Here is a 17,988-nt window from a genome sequence, read left to right on the forward strand (position 1 = left end):
TTTTTTTTTTTAAAGATTTTATTTATTTATTTGAGAGAGAGAGTGAGAGAGAGAAAGAGCACAAGAGGGGGGAGCGGGAGAGGGAGAAGCAGACTCCCTGCCGAGCAGGGAGCCCGATGCGGGACTCGATCCCGGGACTCCAGGATCATGACCTGAGCCGAAGGCAGTCGCTTAACCAACTGAGCCACCCAGGCGCCCTACATGTACCTATTAAGATCGAGAATTTATTAGAGTTGGTTATTAATGTAAATAATGAATATACCGAGACAGAATTAAGGAAAAATCTGCCAGTAAAACCAGACTTTTTCTAAGGTTCAAAGGAATATTTTGGTATTTAATCCTAGAGTCACGAGATTTCACATTATTTGGGAAGATAACACAGAAAAACTGTAAGATGTAGAGAGCAGTAATCCAAATCTACAATCACTTCTTTCAACAGATGCATTACCTTCAGCATCAAAGGGATGGTCAACATCAGAAAACTCACTAAATGGCATGTTAAAATTCCACATGATCTGCATGTGACCACCTGCCCTCCCTTTAGTACAAATTAAGCTATAAAAATACACAGAACTATTTCCCTGAAATTCCATAACACAGTCAAGAGGCAATGAAGAATTTTTTTAAAAAGCATCCTGTAGAAAGTTTATAAGAAAAACAGTATTTGAGCAATTTAATTAAATTGAATTTAATTAATCCAATTAAAAAATGGGCAGAAGACATGAACAGACATTTCTCCAAAGAAGAAATACAAATGACCAACAGACACATGAAAAGATGCTCAACATCATTTATCATCAGGGAAATGCAAATCAAAACTATAATGAGATATTACCTCACAATGGTCAGAATGGCTAAAATCAAAAACACAAGAGATAACAAGTGTTGGCAAGGATGTGGAGAAACAGAAACCTGTTGGTGGGCATGCAAATTGGTATAGCTACTGTGGGAAACAGTATGGAAGTTTCTCAAAAAGTTAAAAATAGAACTACCCTACAATCTAGTAATCGCACTACTGGGTACTACCCAAAGAATACAAAAATACTAATCCAAAGGAATACATGCACCCCTATGTTTATAACAGCATTATTTACAATAGATAAATTATGGAAGCAGCCCAAGTGTCCATTGATAGATAAATGGATAAAGAAGAAGTGGTGGGGACGCCTGGGTGGCTCAGTCGGTTAAGCGTCTGCCTTTGGCTCAGGTCATGATCCCAGGGTCCTGGGATCGAGTCCTGCATCGGGCTCCCTGCTCTGCGGGGAGCCTGCTTCTCCCTCTGCCCCTGTCTCTCTCTCTGTCTCTCATGAATAAATAAAAAAAATAAATAAATAAAATCTTTAAAAAAAAAAAAGAAGTGGTGTTTGTTTGTGTGTATATTATTTAGCCATAAAAAAGAATGAAATCTTGCCATTTGCAACAACATGGATGGAGCTAGAGAATATAATGCTAAGTGAAATAAGTCAGTCAGAGAAAGCCAACTAATATATGATCACACCCATATGTTGAATCTGAAAAACAAAACAGATGAGCAAGAGAAAAAAAAAAAGAGAGACAAACCAAGAAACAGACTCTTTGTTTTTTGTTTTTTTTAGAAGGAAAGGGAACTTTTTTTTTTTTTTAAGAGAGGGAGAGGGTGGGGGCAGGGCAGAAAGAGAGGAAGAGAGAAAGAATCTTAAGCAGGTTCCATGCCCAGTGCAGAGCCTGACTCAGGGGGTCAATCTCACAATCCTGAGATCATAACCTGAGCTGAAATCCAGAGTCGATGCTTCACTGACTGAGCCACACAAGCGTCCACCCCGGCATTTTTTTTTTTTTTTTAAGATTTATTTATTTATTTGAGAGAAAGAGAGAGAGAACGAGGAAACAAGCAGTGGGGAGGGGCAGAATCTCAAACAGACTACCCCTGAGCAGGGAGCCTGACGCAGGGCTTGATCCCATCACCCTGAGATCATGACCTGAGCCGAAATCAAGAGTCAGTTGCTCAACCGACTGAGCCCCCCAGGAGCCTCCCAAGAAACAGACTCCTAACTACAGAGAACAAACTAACTGATGGTTACCAGAGGGGAGGTGAGTAGGGGAATGGGTAAACAGGTGTTAGGGATTCAAGAGTACACTTATCATGATGAGCACTGAGTGATGCATAGAACTGCTGAATGACGAGAGTGTACACCTGAAACTAATATAACACACTGTTAACTATACTGGAATTAAAATTAAAAATTTTTTAAAAAATGAAAAATCTCTTTTTTAAAATTCTTAGGTTTTACTAATCCTGTCTATTTCTGACACGGTTAACGCACAGGCTCAGCACAGAGGCGGTGGCAGACCCCACTTGCACCCCTACCCCTGATGGGCTGGATAAAGAACCAACTATGGCGAACACTCAACACGCTTGCTGCACACATCCCTGCTGCCCAGTGGTAATGAGAGCCACCACCATCAAGAGGAAATCTGAGCTAAGCCACAGTCTCTGGATATGCCCTAAGAGTAATTAGCAATTTGGCAAGGGAGCTCGAAGCCACCTCTTTTTTTTAAAGATTTTATTTATTTGACAGAGAGAGATACAGCGAGAGAGGAAACACAAGCAGGGGGAGTGGGAGAGGGAGAAGCAGGGTTCCGGCCGAGCAGGGAGCCCGATGCGGGGCTCGATCCCAGGACCCTGGGACCATGACCTGAGCCGAAGGCAGATGCTTAACGACTGAGCCACCCAGGCGCCCCAGTTCAATCTGTTCTTAAAAAATTTCAGATCTAAAAGGAACTGCAGGGGCACCTGGGTGGCTCAGTCAGTTTAGTGTCTGCCTTCGGCTCAGGTCATGATCCCAGGGTCCTGGGATCAAGCCCCATGTTGGGCTCTGCACTCAGTGGGGAAGGCTGCTTGTCTCTCTGACCCTCCCCCCACTCGTGCACTCTCTCTCTCTCTCTCACTCACTCACCCTGTCAAATAAATAAATAGAATCTTTAAAAATAAATAAATTAAAGGAACTTCAGACACCATGCAGTGCAGCAGGCCCTCTCTGAGAGGCAGCTCCGTGATACAGGGACTCTAGAGCAAACACACCTGGGTCCCAGCCAGCACCGGTACCTGCCAAGTGCCTGACTGTGGACAGTTTCCTTACCTACCTCATGGGTCTCACTTTTCACAACTATAACACAGCCTCTGGTACTTGTAAGAATTTAACAAATAGTAGCTGTTATTGTCAATGTTACTTTGTGCCTTAGAAACCACTCGCCCCATCTGTAATAGCTAGGTCCCTAAGGTGGTCTGAGCAAAGACCCTCACCATTTCTCTCCTAGACTACAACAATAGCTTGCCAAGTGGGCTCTACAGCCATTGTTTAATTCCTCTTCTACACTATTACCAGAATGATCCCTTTTAGAAAACAAATCTGACTGAAATCCCCATGCTTAAAAATTGTCAGTGGTTCTCAGTGTCCACAGCACTAAGTGCAAACTCTTTAGCAGCAACCCCACTGCCCTTCACAATTTCCCCCTGACCCATCTCTTCGGTGCCATCTCCACCCACCATCCCCAAGGATGCTATGCTTCAGCTATCAACAGCCTCCACCCTCCTCCCAAGTTGCTGCGCACTCTCACACTTCTATGCCTTGGTCCTGGCTATCCCTCTGCCGAAAACATTCACCTGTCTTCCTCTGGTCAACTCCATCACCAAGCCCCAGGCCAGCCTTCTCTTCCATGAAGGCTCCACAGCTCCTGTAGGCTCAGGCATTGCCCCGCCTCAGGGCTCCTCCTTCTTTACAGCCTTCTGCTGTCTTAATCCCCTCACCACTCACTTTTCCCCAATCTGTGGTTTTCCATATGACTTCCTGACTCTCTCTTGTTCTAGAGGAGGGGCTGCTTCTCAATCATCTTCATATACACATGGCCTAGTTCAGCACCTGTCACAGGGTGGGTGCTCACTAAATAGCTCTGGAATGACTAAGTTAACAAGCTGAATGAATGGGTGGTTAAATGAATGAACGAACTAGAAGGTTCCAGGTTGTTTCTCATTTCACTACATCCACCTCTGTTTGCATACTAATTATCTTATAAACTTATCAGTACAGTTTTTAAGTTTACACTTAAGCATATGATATCTCTTGAATTAGATTAGAAGCTTCTAAAGGACAAGTGCATCTTCCAACTATGCTTTTCACTCTCTCAGTATACCAATACTAGACATACCAGTATTGGTTAAGTTTCTGAATGCTCTCTTTTGCAATATACTTGCATGGCAAGAATTTTCTTCATCTGTTATGACGGAAGTTACAATGAAGGCTTTATTTCAAAGGGAGTGTGGTAATAAGATGTTACCCTAGACAGTCACAGAAAAGAAATAACCTGGTTTATTTTCTTTCCAACAGCAGAAAATAGTCAGGGTTCCATCTCTTTAGATGTTTAAATGGGAGCCTGTATTTTAGTGTTCAGAACCTTCAAAAGAGATATTATTTTCTTGAATAAAACATGAAAATATGGGCTCAATGGAAAAACTATTTTCAGTCTTTCTCATGTCTTCATCAAACTTTCAGAAATATTATCTAAAGGAATATAGTACTAAATTAAGCTTTAATTTATTCTCGTAAGTGTTTATAAAGTATTCAACCAAAGAAACAGCTCCTAAGTATGAAACTTATTTTTATTCCTGGTAACTGAGTGAAGAGACAAAATGTGACAATAAAGGCCAAGATTTAGCTCCTCCACACACATGAGAATAAACAGGCTCACAGACATGCTGACCATCACACACTTTGTCTATCGACCCTAGATCAACGATTCTCAACCAAGAGAACTCTACCCTCCAGGGGACATTTGGCAATGTCTGAAGACACTATCGCAACCAGGAGTTTGCTACTGGCATCTAGTAGGTGAAAGCCAGACATGCTGACGGTGCTAAACATCCCACAATGCACAGAACAACCTCCCATAACAAAGAGTTACCTGGCTCAGGGGCACTTGGGCGGCTCAGTGGGTTAAGCGTCTGCCTTCAGCTCAGGTCATGATCAGGTCCTGGGATCGAGCCCTCTATCGGGCTCCCCGCTCAGCGGGGAGTCTGCTTCTCCCTCTCCCTATCTGTGCGCTCTCTCTCTTGCTCTCTCTCTCTCAAATAACTATATAAAATCTTCAAAAAAAAAAAAAAAAGAATTATCTGGCTCAAAATGTCAATAGTGCCAAGGTTGGGAAAGCATGCTCTAGAATTATAGACTTCCATATTACTGAGGCAAAAAGTAGAAGAGGATGAGTTCATATTCCTAATTACTCTCCCCTCTCCCCAAAATATAGAATTAGGAGGAAATAAATTATGATGATATTGTCAAAGTTTATATGTAAGATAGTATTTGAAAGGAAACAAGAAAGGGAAAAATAAGAAGCATTTCAGCAACTAAATTCTTAGAAGGAAAACACATTTTAGACATGTTCACTTCCACTCTAGTCAATTTTGGCATCTGCAATTGGTTTTAACTGTCCAGGCAGATGGTAATTGGAACTAAAGTCAAACTTTAAAGCCTACACCAACTCCAAGAGTACAATTTACCAAGAGCTAAATGAGTCTGAGTATGAGATTTCCAGTGGCTCTGATAAGCATTGTAACTCTCCTGGATATTTGTAAAGGGGGTCAAAAAGTTGAAATCTGATATATTTCCAAAAAAGTTGACCAGGCCTAGTCATTCTGTAACAGACAAACGGAACTATTCCAGCTTCAAAGGGACAATTCAGAAGTATATTCACTAGACCTGGGGACTAAAATACCAAATGAAGAAGGCACCCAAGGAAGATTATTTTCTATCACTTCTAAAACTGTATTTGCATTGCAAAATAATCTTTACTAAGATGAATATTTGGGTGTCTATTTCCAAATGGAAAGACAAAAACAGGGATGCCTAGGTGGCTCAGTTGGTTAAGTGTCTGCCTTCGGCTCAGGTCATGATCCCAGGGTCCTGGGATTGAGCCCCACATTGGCTCCTTGCTCAGCGGGGAGCCTGCTTCTCCCTCTGCCTGCAGCTCCCCCTGCTTGTGCGCTCTCTCCCTCTGACAAATAAATAAATAACATCTAAGAAAGAAAGAAAAGAAGAAAGAAAGAAAGAAAGAAAGAAAGAAAGAAAGAAAGAAAGAAAGAAAGAAAGAAAGAAAGAAAGAAAGAAAGGAAGAAAGAAAGGAAGGAAGGAAGGAAGAGGGAGGGGGGAGGAAGAAAGGAAGAAAGAAAGACAAAACCAAAATTGTTTAAGCTAAATATCTTAAGGATATTTGGAGTTCAAGTTTTTTGAAAAGACTTTTCACTGAGGCTATTAGAGTTAATTGGTTGAGACTTTGGCCAAACCATCTACGGGTACTGCTGATTTTCATAATGTACGATTCTGGAACAGCACAACACTGTTTTACATGTCTAATTGCAGAGACCTCCAACCAAATTCCCCATGGATAAATACTAACCACCAGTCTGTGATAAAAATCTCTTCTTCCGCCTCCTCCATAGCATTTGCCACATCTTCAAAATACCCTTTGGCATTAACATACCTGGAAGACAAGTTTTTTGTTTCATTTATTTTTTTTTATGAAAAGAAAGAAAGGAAACATATCTTATGGCAAAAAGATAAAAGCCACTGCCTGAGTCTCTACAAAGCCACCAGTTTATTTTGTATAACTGAAGACCAAGGATTGAAAATCCCGTCTTCCGTCTGCTATGCAGGAAGTATAGTAAGGAGACAGAAGTAAGCGACCGGATTCCCTGAGAGAACAACAAACTGGTCTCATCATCACATGAGTCAGATGAATTCTCTCATCCTGTTGAACTCACACCGTTGTTTGTCTGAGACTGAAAACAGACCAGTTTCCAATCCGTGGGTAGGAAAACATGCAAAGCATTTTATTTAAAAGAAATACCTAGCAAGTAAATTCTCATTCTTAAATTATAGCTGATAACTTAAATAAACATTCCATTTGCATCCTTAAAAAATGGAAAAGTTAGCTTTTAAAATCAAACTTCAAGATCTAAAGCTAGCTATTGAATCCTCACTGTGAAAATCTTGAATACAAAAATTGGAAAACTAATCTATGCTCAGGTAGTCCTATAAAGAAAGGCCCTTGTCGAGTATAATGCAGAATATGTTTCCACAGCTTTGAAAATTGATTCCAGATGAACTTAGGCCTGCTATAATATTAGATACTATGACTATAAAAAATAGTCTTAGAGTAAAACGATCTTACCATTTAGCTAAAGTATTCTCTTGGATAGCAGCATATGATCCAAATCGATGGTCTTTGAGAAAGTTGGTGCCGTGTTTCTGGATGAATTCTTCTATAGCCCCTCCCCACCACCGAGCATGCCTATAGCTGTTGCATTTTAAAATAAGTGTCCTTCAAAGAAAAGCAAAGTGTGGAAAAGAATGATCACTCTGTGCTCAGGCTCTTTAAAAATATTTAACAATTAAACATGTGCCATTTTGTTTTGGTATTGCAGTAAACATAGGTTGAAAATTTTAAGCAAAGAGCATCTTATTTATATCAAAAAAGCAGACTTCTGAACATTTTGGGCAGGATTTAAAACTATATTCAATATAGCAAAAATAAATTTTCAGGTTATTTACTCATTCATTCATGCTAACATGCATAAAGTTACTTACTATGACTGGAACTATACTAGGCTGTGAGGGAGATCATCTTAAACCTCCTACTGTCAGAGAAGATCAGGAAGTTCAGCATCTTTTTATACAAATACATACACACACACACAACACATGCCAATGTGTATTAGACAGGGTGTGTGTGTGTGTGTGTGTATAAATATATATATATATATATTTATAATATATATATTAGTCAATGTGTGAAAAGGAAAAAATTTATAATATATTTGTATACATGAGGCTTAACTTTGTAGAACCAATGTATACACAGAGAAAAAATATACACATATTACATAACTACCATCTTCCAGAAAGAAACATTAACACACACACACTCACTAATAAAATCTATAGTAAATGTGCACTTGAGTATCCTTTCAAGACTTCTTTCTTAAAACCTGTGTGTAAACAGAATTTTTGTACATCAAATCACTGTTTATGTGTTCCTGTTAATTAAAGGATATCAATTTATAAAGCAAAATTTTATTTTTTAAAAATATGAAACTATCACTCCTTAATTTATCTGTTTGGTAAATTGGTATTACTGAGTAATTTTGTAATAGGCATACATTTTGTTAAAACAAGCATAAATCAACACGTAAGATTATTTATTCTGACTGTTGCACATTGGATATTCTATACTTAAAAATATATGTAAGAAAGAAAAGTAGTTTCATTATTTTTGATTGAAGAGGAGTTCTAAATAACAATTTTCTAACAGTTATTTTACTTCCTTCTTCACTCAAGGTTGAGAGAAAAACTTTGTTTTTGAGAGAAATCTTTTAAAAATACTTGAAATTTCTACCTTGAAAGATTATCAATTCGGAGCCCATATTTTGTCTCTGTCTCCTTCTTCCCCACCTTAATTTTGAATTCTTTATCTACTAGCAGGACAAAGGCAATGGCACCACTGTCTGGTTTCATATAGAGTAAAAATGAATCTTTCACTATCAACCACCTGTAAGAAGGTAAGAAATATTTTTAGAGTTGCACTGGATTATTGAAACAAAAAGAACAAGTTATGACAAGTAAACACTCTAGCAGGCTGCAGATATTTCATTTTTTACACAGGGGATTTGTTTTTTAAAAATCGCTATACAACCACAATAACCAAAAACCAATAAGAAGTCTATTATGTTTTTCTAAGAAGAACTGGCACCAAGCAATTCAAAGTATTTCATTAGTTTTTCACACACTGATGGCATAGCCTGAAAGAACGTCCCCGATATGGGCACGTAGCGCCTGCAGGATGTATAGCAGGAGCCTCGGCTGTTGGAAAAAGGTTTGCTAAAAGAAACCATCATAAAAGAGGCAAATAAGTTTCTCGGGAGGTAAAAATCCTCCTTTAAAACAACCCAGTAGGGTGCCTGGGCGGCTCAGTCGTTAAGCGTCTGCCTTCGGCTCAGGTCATGATCCCGGGGTCCTGGGATCGAGTCCCGTATCAGGCTCCCTGCTCCACGGGAAGCCTGCTTCTCCCTCTCCCACTCCCCCTGCTTGTGTTCCTGCTCTCGCTGTCTCTCTCTGTCAGATAAATAAAATCTTAAAAAAAAAAAAAAAAAAAGCAAGCATCTAATACTCCACATATTCTGTTTTTCAATTCAAATTACTTGTGGTTTTAAGGATTATTAATAAATGATGTTCAATAGGACATGATCTCTCAGAAGCATGTATGTATTCAACAGGTAGGAACAGCACAGAAGGGGCACCTGGGTGGCTCAGTTGGTTAAGCGACTGCCTTCAGCTCAGGTCATGATCCTGGGATCGAGTCCCGCATCGGGCTCTCCCTGCTCTGTGGGGAGCCTGCTCCTCCCTCTGCCTCTGCCTGCCACTCCCCGTGCTTGTGCTCTCTCTCTCTGTGTCAAATAAATAAAATCTTTTTTTAAAAAAAAAAGCAACAGCACAGAGGTAAATGAGACATGTTCTCCAAGTTGCTTATTAGACTAGTGGGGCACAAAGAAGATACTAGAAACGGTAAAGGTAATGGGTATAAGGAGGGGGGAGTCCTTGGTTCTGACTAAGAGAAAGAAGTAGAGGCACCGTCCCAAAGAGGTGGCATCTGAACAAGGCCAGAAAGGATCCTATCAATCAAATAAAACCCAAAGCAGGGTGGCCAAGGCGTACATCCCACAAGGAGGGAAGAGCAGGCAAAGGCATGGAGGTGTGGAAATGCTGCATGTGTTGGGAGAAAGTCTGGTGAGGCCAGAGTCTCAGGGAATATAGTAAGGAAAAATGGGCAAATGAGTTTTGCGTGGGGAAAATGGGCAAAGGCCACACTGAGGAGGGTCTAAAGGCTATGCTCAGGAGGCTGATTTCATAGCATGGAACCAGGGTTTCCTAAACTTGCTTTGCCATCAAAAGCTCTTGAGATGCTTGTTAAAAAATAATAGTTTCCCAGGCCCCACCACAGATCCATTAAAAAGGGCTGACAATCTGTGTTTTTAACAAAAACACCAGGATCCTTATTAAATAAGAGAATCCTCATGCCTCGGCAAGGAAGAGGATGAGAATATCATTGTAATTGTGTTCTAGAAAGAAAGGTATGAAGGATAAAGAGGGATACTGTAATGTGGCAGGTGAGCAAGCTATTACAATAATACAGAACAACTCTTCTTATACTTTACTGTGAATATGCCTCACAGGGGTACCCTGTTAAAATGCAGAGTCGGTGCAGTATCAAAAGGACAAGAAATAATAAGCATTGGTGAGGATGCGGAGAAAAGGGAACCCTGGTGCCCTGTCGGTGGGAATGTAAATTGGTACAGCCACTATGGACAACAGTATGGAGGTTCCTCCAAAAAATAAAAATAGAAATACCAAATGATCCAGCATTTCCCCTTTTGGAATATTTACCTGAAGAAAACAAAAACATTAACTCAAAAAGATGTATGCACCCCTACATTTATTGCAACATTATTTACAATAGCTGAGATATGGAAGTAACTTATTGATGAATGGATAAAGAAAATGTGGTGGAATATTAGCCATTAAAAAAAGATCTTGCCATTTGCAACAACATGGATGGACCTAGAGAGGGTATGATGCTAAGTGATAGAAGTCAAACAGGAAAAGACAAAATGCCATATGATTTCACTTATATGTGGAATCTAAAAACAAAAACCAACCAACGAAACAAAGCAAAACAGAACTAGACTCATAAATACAGCAGGGATGGGTGGAAGCATGGGCAAACAGGTGAAAGAGATTAAGAGGTACAAACTTCCAGTTGTAAAATAAATAAGTCAGATGGATGCAAAGTCCAGAACACGGAATATAGTCAATGATATTTTAATAACTCTGCATGGTGACAGATGGTAACTATATGTATCGTAGTGAGCATTTGATGACGTATATGAATGTTGAATTACAATGTTGTACACCTGAAACGAATATAGTATTATATGCCAACTATACTTCAATGAAAAATAATAGTAATAAAATAAAATAATAAAAATAAAATGCAGATTCTGATTCAGTAGGTCTGGGGCAGGGCCTGAGATTTTGCATTGCTAACAAGTTCATGGGTGACGCCCATGCTCAGATGACATTTGAGTAAGGATGTGGAGGACAGGCAGGACAATGACAGTGAGAAGAGCAAGACCATATGGGATTGATTTAAAATGAATGCAAATGGCAACTGTGTCATGCTGTCTGTAACACCATATGATCACATTTACTTATGGTTGTGTAGTAATCAAATAAGTCAGTCCATAACAATAAAATAACAGTGGGCATACTGTATCAAATATCAGACAAAATAAAGCACATTATAGAACAGGAAAGGCCAGAACACCTGAACATAAGTAATATTGTAAATGTGACATGGGAAGTCAGCATCTAAAAAAAAATCTATAATAAATTGTTAATGAAATTGCTAACCACATTACGATTTAGTGGCTTTAGAGTTTGGGATTTAACACACACAAATCTATGTTGGTTTCCACCTAGTTTCATTTCACTCATTTGTTTCTTAACATATAGGCTGCCTTCTTCCCAATAAAAGGGGATGGGATGGATTTAGGATAACAGTGAAGGACCTACATGTGACATGGTTAACAAAAGGAAAAACATTAAGGTCATAGAAAGCAAATACCGAACCACAACGTTAACATAATTATGGCCATGGCCTGCCATCACGCGTCTGAGCTTCCTGGTTTTTCTTACCCAGTGAATAAATTACAGAAATAAAAAGGTATCCCCCCAAAAAATTAAATTCCAAAGGAAGTTTCTCATTTGGGACCTAACAGCGGGCAACTGAGTAGTATAATGGATAACACTGTCAGTAATTGTCAGCAAATGCAGGAATTCTGCATTTTGTAAGAATTCTCCTAACACTGCTCAGTGTAAATGCCCAAGCCATGATATAAACGAGGACTGAGTGGTTCAGAGGGCCTGAGTTATGAGTGCAGACAAGAAGCTGCCTATCACGATAAACCTCAGGTCAGGATAAAAGAGTGCGGGACGGATCACATATCTGCTCAAGTTCCCTCTTTAGCCGCAGTCCCTTCCCCTGGCTGCACCTGCGGGACAAGTCAGCGGGCACGAGGCATGGCGCAGGCCCAGAGCGCTGCCGTGCTATCCTGCTGGCTGGGAAGGAGCCAGAGGCTGTGAAAACCACAGCTGTCGGGCTTGCCAATCTGAGAAGAAAGTCAAACACAGCAGACTTGTGAACGTGTGCCTCGACGTCAAGCACACCCCAATGGCAGCAGAGCCAGCTCTCACCAGAGCGCCACACCGGGGACCCCGGTGCGGGATGACGGTGGGGCGACCCCTATCCAGGTGTACCAGCTCCCAGGACTGGCATTACAGAACAAATCTCAGAAATGTTTCTGAGAGCAGAGGCTGGTGGCACAACCACCAGGACAAAGACGGCAAAACATGGCCTTAGGGACAGGCCACAAGGTACCATTGTGCAGATAGGCCCTACCCCAGGACATCTGGTATAGGGGGCTGTGATGTTGGCTGTGTCATCCTGCAGAAATGGGTACATTTCTCTAATTGGCACAGAGGCTCTGTATAGGCTATCAACAGCCTTGTTCAGCAATGGCAAGGGGATGGCTGGGTGTACTCTGGGGTGAGCACTGGTCAGCACTGGGGGTGCCATTCATGTGGTCTCCTACGTGCATTCCTTCCTTGCCCCTCCAAGATGGGGCAGCCTGGAAATACAGAAGAGTTTAGTAGTAACAGCTAGATTTTTTTTTTTTTTTTTAAAGAGATTCCATGCCCAGTGTGTTGTCCAACACGGGGCTTGAACTCATGACCCTGAGATCAAGACCTGAGCTGAGATAAGGGTTGGACGCTTAACCGACCAAGCCACCCAAGCTGGATGGTAGCTGGATTTTGAAAGCTGAATGCCAAAGATAATAATTTTTGTTTTGGTCATGAATTCTTTTTAATAGTCATTAGATATCAGAGTAAATTGACTCCTGGCCTTATATAAAGCTCTTCTTAATTAGGCCATTCATTAAAATTCTTCTGATCTTTTTCGTTTCTCTCTTTTGTCAGATTTTTTTTTCTTTAAGGAGAGGATATGCATCAAGAAAGGAATTGGTCAACCCGTCTTCTGGAAGTCAGCACTAGCTGCACAGGGAGTAAGCGCCTAACTACCAGTCATCCTCCCTGGGCTCCGATTCCAGCTCAGCCACCCGCCCGACTGTGTGAACTTGGGTAACTGAGCCTGAGGATTCCGTCCATAAAATGAGGGCAACAGTGATGCCCAGCTCATCCGTGTTTGTGCGAAATAACAGAGATGATTCACATACATTGCTCAGCACTACGCCTCACACCAATAACTAGGCAGTTTTACAAACACTCTTGTTCTCAAGTAGGTGAGATCATAGTCCATTCGAACAAGATGCCTCCTGCCCGGGCCACTCCTTGCCATTACTAAAATGCAAACACACCACCGGAGCCGGTCTTCTCAGCCTCACCTCCTCCTGTTCTCTCCCACCCCCAAGGTCTGGCTGTTCCTCAGATTTGCCCAGGTTGTTCTTTGGGCTCCTACCTGTGCTATTCCTCTACCTAGAAATGATTTCTTCCAGATCCTCCCAGGGACGGTCCTTTCCTGTTTATTATCTCTCTGCTGAGACATTCCTCCCCAGGGAGGCCTTCCCAGGCTACTCAATCTTAAAAAGCTGGCCCCACCCCACCCCACCGTTCCAGCGTGTTTCGCTTCCTCATGACACTTCACTGGAATTATCTGTCTGCTTGTTCACTGTCTGTAGAATTCCTGGTATAGCTCAAAGTTCAGCAAAATAAATGCTACATTTATTTCTTAAAATTTATGTATCTCCTTCCCCTCAGACATTATTTGAGATAAGAAACTTATCTAGTCCACCACCTGATGCAGAGAAGTTGCTCAACAGATCGGCTGTTTAAGCAGATGTTTTAAATTGTGGGAAGAAATGTTTGCCGTGTTTGTCTTTTTTTTTTTTTTCCTTTTACTTGTCCCTGAGACAAGGTTATCATGAGACTTGATTTAAAGTTTAATTGCCCCATTTGCTTTACCTTGATTTGTCAATGTAGCATAAATGAGAAAGTGATCAGAATGCTTTATATGGGTACAAAAATTAAAAAGAGTTATAAATGTGTCATCCTTAAAAGTGACTCCTATTTAGATACTAATAGCTTCTACCATGAGAAAATTTCTAAACTAATTTTGTCAGCTGTATCTTCTCATTTTATTTGGTACTGATACTTTATCACCCACAAACGTAACTCAGGAAATACTTATTAATGGGGAACCAAAGCTTCAATCTTCGTGGAAAGATTTACACAATTTAAAACGATGACACATTTCATTCCAGGGAGGATCATATCTCTTTAGATTGTCCTGGTTGAAGCCTGATTTAATCCCAAGTTTAAGATGCGAGGGAGCTAGGTTATTTTATATAACCAAGTCTGGCCCCCATCTTTTCTGGCTGCCCCTTCTCATGGAGGTTTTAACTCCAACAGCAGTTTCCTGACACGGGGAGCTAAAGTCACCCCCCCCCACCCCCGCCCCGGTTCCTCAAGTCCCTCACCATCCCACTGCCTTCCAGTCACAGCTGCACGGACACCGTTCACACTGCTTGTCAGCTTCGTCACTGTCTTCCTTTCTCCTCTAGTAAAGCTCGAGGGCAGGGACTTTGGTTTTTACAAGAGCTAGCACACAACCTGGCAAACATTAGGCACTCAATAAATGACTGCATGGACCAGACCAAGGCTTCCATTTCTTGAGTCGATGGCTCAGGTCGGTTGGCCCACAAGTCTACTCTGAGACAAGGAGGTAAGTAAAAGTCGTTCATAAAGGGGCATATTAGGGAGTTATTAGGAGCCCTGGCAGGGAAGGAGGGGGGGGAGGAAAGGAGCCAGCGAGGATGTGTTGTGTTTTCATGTCCTTTATTGTGGGCAGTTGGGCTACACACCTGCCAGGGGACTCTGGAGACGGTGCAGAGCTTCTGGCAGAATCACCCCACCAGAGGGCTGCCAGGGCAGGACGCCTGCCAGCTCTTGGCTAAGGACTGCTCCTGGGGGCTGTTAACACTTCCAGTCTGCTCTGCACGCACGCAGGCGGACCCTAATTGCCCAGAGTGTCTGCAGTCAAAGACTTGCAAGTGTTTGCCTTTTGAAACCTTGTAACTGGCCCCCAGCAGCTAGCTACCTTAGCTAAAGCCGATGCGGGGGGAGGGGGGGGTGCTCAGGAGGAATCTGCACCAGGGCCCTACTGTGTGCTTATGTAAGTTACAGAAGTTTATTTGAAAGCACGTATTTTCTAGTATACTACTTCCTTTTTTTATTTCAGTAAAACTGTTTTACTGGAACACAGAAATTTTCAATTTTCTCTAATCTCTTCATCTTTTCCCTGTAATTTCTTCCATCCTTTCAAAATCTTTGAGAAAATAAGAGCCTGACTTAATGGTGTTTTTAGCTGGTAGTGTACCTTAAAAATGTTTAAAGGTAAATCTTAGTTCAGAGTTTATATATTTTTAATATACACTTAGCTCAGTCTCATATGTACACATGAGCTCATATAACTTTTTCAAGGTTGGGGAAATATATACTTCTTAGTATTTTTTCCAAAATCCCAATGAAGTATTATTATTAACAAACAACTATTGTCTCTTACATTCAAAACGCTGTGATAAGTGCTTTGAGGACACAAATAAGAATCAGATGAGAATACTGATCCACAGGAGTCTTTGGTTGCGTAGGACACATGATAGGAATTAAAGTTCTCTGTCTATATCACACAGCACAATATACATCCTCACAAATGTAAGTCTAAAATTATCATCCCTGAAGTCTGGCCGATTTTTCTCTTTTTTAGTTTATTTTTTAAGTATACAGTTCAGTGGTTTTTTAGTATATTTGTAAAGTTGTGTACCATCACCACTAATATCTAATTCAGAATATTGTCACCACCCAAAAGAAACCCCATATCCATTAGCAGTCACTTCCCATTCTCCTTTCCTCCCAGCCCCCGGAGACCACTCATCTACTCTGTCTCTATAGATTTGTCTATTCTGGAAATTTCATATGAATGGAATCATAATATGTGGCCTTTTGTGTCTGGCTTTTTTTCACTCAGCATATTTTTGAGATTCATTCAGGATATAGCATGAATTAGCACTTCATTCTTTTTTTTTCATTAAAAATTTCTAAATATTTTATTCACATGCTGTAAAACTCATTCTTTAAAAGTATATAGTTCAGTGGTTTGTAATATATTCAAAAAGTTATACAACCATATATCTTCATCAAACCGGAAAGAAACCACATATCCATTAATCTTCATTCTTTTTTATGGCCAAATAATACTCCACTGTGGTACAGATATACCACATTTTGTTTACTCATTCATCAGGTGATGGACATCTGGATGGCTCACACCTTTTGGCTATTCTGAATAATCCTGCTATGAAGGTTCTTCTACAAGTTTTGATACAGACACATTTTTTTCAATTCTTTTGTGTAAATACCTAGAGTTACCATGTGCCCTGGTAATCCCACTTCCTATGTTTGAGGAACTACTGCACTGTTTTCTAGAGTGGCTGCACCATTTTCTATTTCTACCAGCAATGTAGGAGTGTTCCATTTTCTCTACATCCTTGTCAACAACACTTGTTATTGCGTATCTTTTTCATGATGGCCATCCTAGTGGGTGTGAAGTTGGACCCCACTATGGTTTTGAGTTGTATTCCCCTTATACAGTGCTGTTGAGATATCTACTTGTACTTATTGGCCATTTGTATATGTTCTTTGGCTGACCAATGTTTGAGTTCTATTGCCCACTGGGTTTTTATGTATATAATAAAATTTGCACACTCTGCCTACAAGCTCAGGTTTGAGTTAGAATGTTGACATGGATGCTGAAACCTGGAACTGAAAATAATTTAAAGTTTGCTCTGCCATGACTTTCAAAGGATATATAACTGATTTATAATTGAAAACTAGTGTGAAAATTCCCCAAATATCCAGTTTATTAAAACAAACACACAAAGTTGCTAAGACCTACCTTTTTGACCAGCGGTAGCAGGCTCTTCCCTGACCACAGCAATTCAGGCCTGGTATTCTGTGTCCCCCAGATCTTTTCATTATCATACCTTCTCTGAAAGAGAAATCAAGTTAACCCAGCATCTTCAAATTTCCAACTCGCACTTCGCTGATATAGCCTCACGACTTGGGACTAAATAAACTGCTTCATTCTCATGTCACTTTCCTCTCCTTCCTTCTTCACCCTCAGATAGCTCAATGTGACATTCACTAGGCTGGATACTCTAGCAGCTGAACTCTAAAAGCACCTGGTCGGATTGGAGGCAGCAAAATTCTCTTGCACACACTGCAGGACCTTAAGCGGTCTGGCTTCTGGCTCCATATGCTGACTGTGCCCTCCAGTCATTGTGACAAGCTGAAAAAGACCCCACAATTGCCAAAGGCCTGGACAGGGACGGTTCAGCTGCTGTTGAGACCACTGGTTCCCTGTTTAAATATTTGAAAGTCGCTAAGAGAACCGCTCTTAACAGTTCTCATCACCAGAAAACCTAAGCCCACAGGTTCCCAAATACTCCTCATCCTTTTACCTACAGTTCTAGGACCAAGCCATACCAAAGGAACAGAGCACAGCTATTAGAGCTTTGGAAAGAGAAATATCTTGATTTTGAAAGATAGGACAAGAAAGGCTATAATACTAATGGCTTAACAAAAGAAAAAAATTAAAACCACTACTAACAATGCTCTTAGGTCTAAAGAAGCTAAGCTCTTTTTTTTTTTTTTTGTAGTTTTAATTTTATTATGTTATGTTAGTCACCATACAATACAGCATTAGTTTTTGATGTGGTGATCCACGATCCATTGTTTTCGTATAACACCCAGTGCTCCATGCAGTACG

The 17,988-nt window shown here is 40.7% G+C and overlaps 1 protein-coding gene across 10 annotated transcripts in view; it reads right to left on the reverse strand.

Moving 5' to 3' along the window:
* The window catches only part of PLD1 (phospholipase D1), a 189,292-nt gene that overhangs the window by 92,073 nt on the left and 79,231 nt on the right, over positions 1–17,988 (reverse strand). For 9 of the 10 annotated variants that reach the window (XM_081829662.1, XM_081829638.1, XM_081829645.1 and 6 more), the window contains 4 exons: positions 17,116–17,208; positions 8,428–8,580; positions 7,204–7,353; positions 6,430–6,513 (listed from right to left, as the gene is read on the reverse strand). In XM_081829662.1, coding sequence (XP_081685788.1) covers positions 6,430–6,513; positions 7,204–7,353; positions 8,428–8,580; positions 17,116–17,208 — 480 coding nt within the window. The remainder of the gene's footprint in view (positions 1–6,429; positions 6,514–7,203; positions 7,354–8,427; positions 8,581–17,115; positions 17,209–17,988) is intronic. The other variant, XM_081829656.1, reaches the window with a different exon arrangement.

This window comes from Leptonychotes weddellii, chromosome 1 (genome assembly GCF_054177405.1).
Source record: "Leptonychotes weddellii isolate Sample4059 chromosome 1, ASM5417740v2, whole genome shotgun sequence".
Taxonomy (NCBI): domain Eukaryota; kingdom Metazoa; phylum Chordata; class Mammalia; order Carnivora; family Phocidae; genus Leptonychotes; species Leptonychotes weddellii.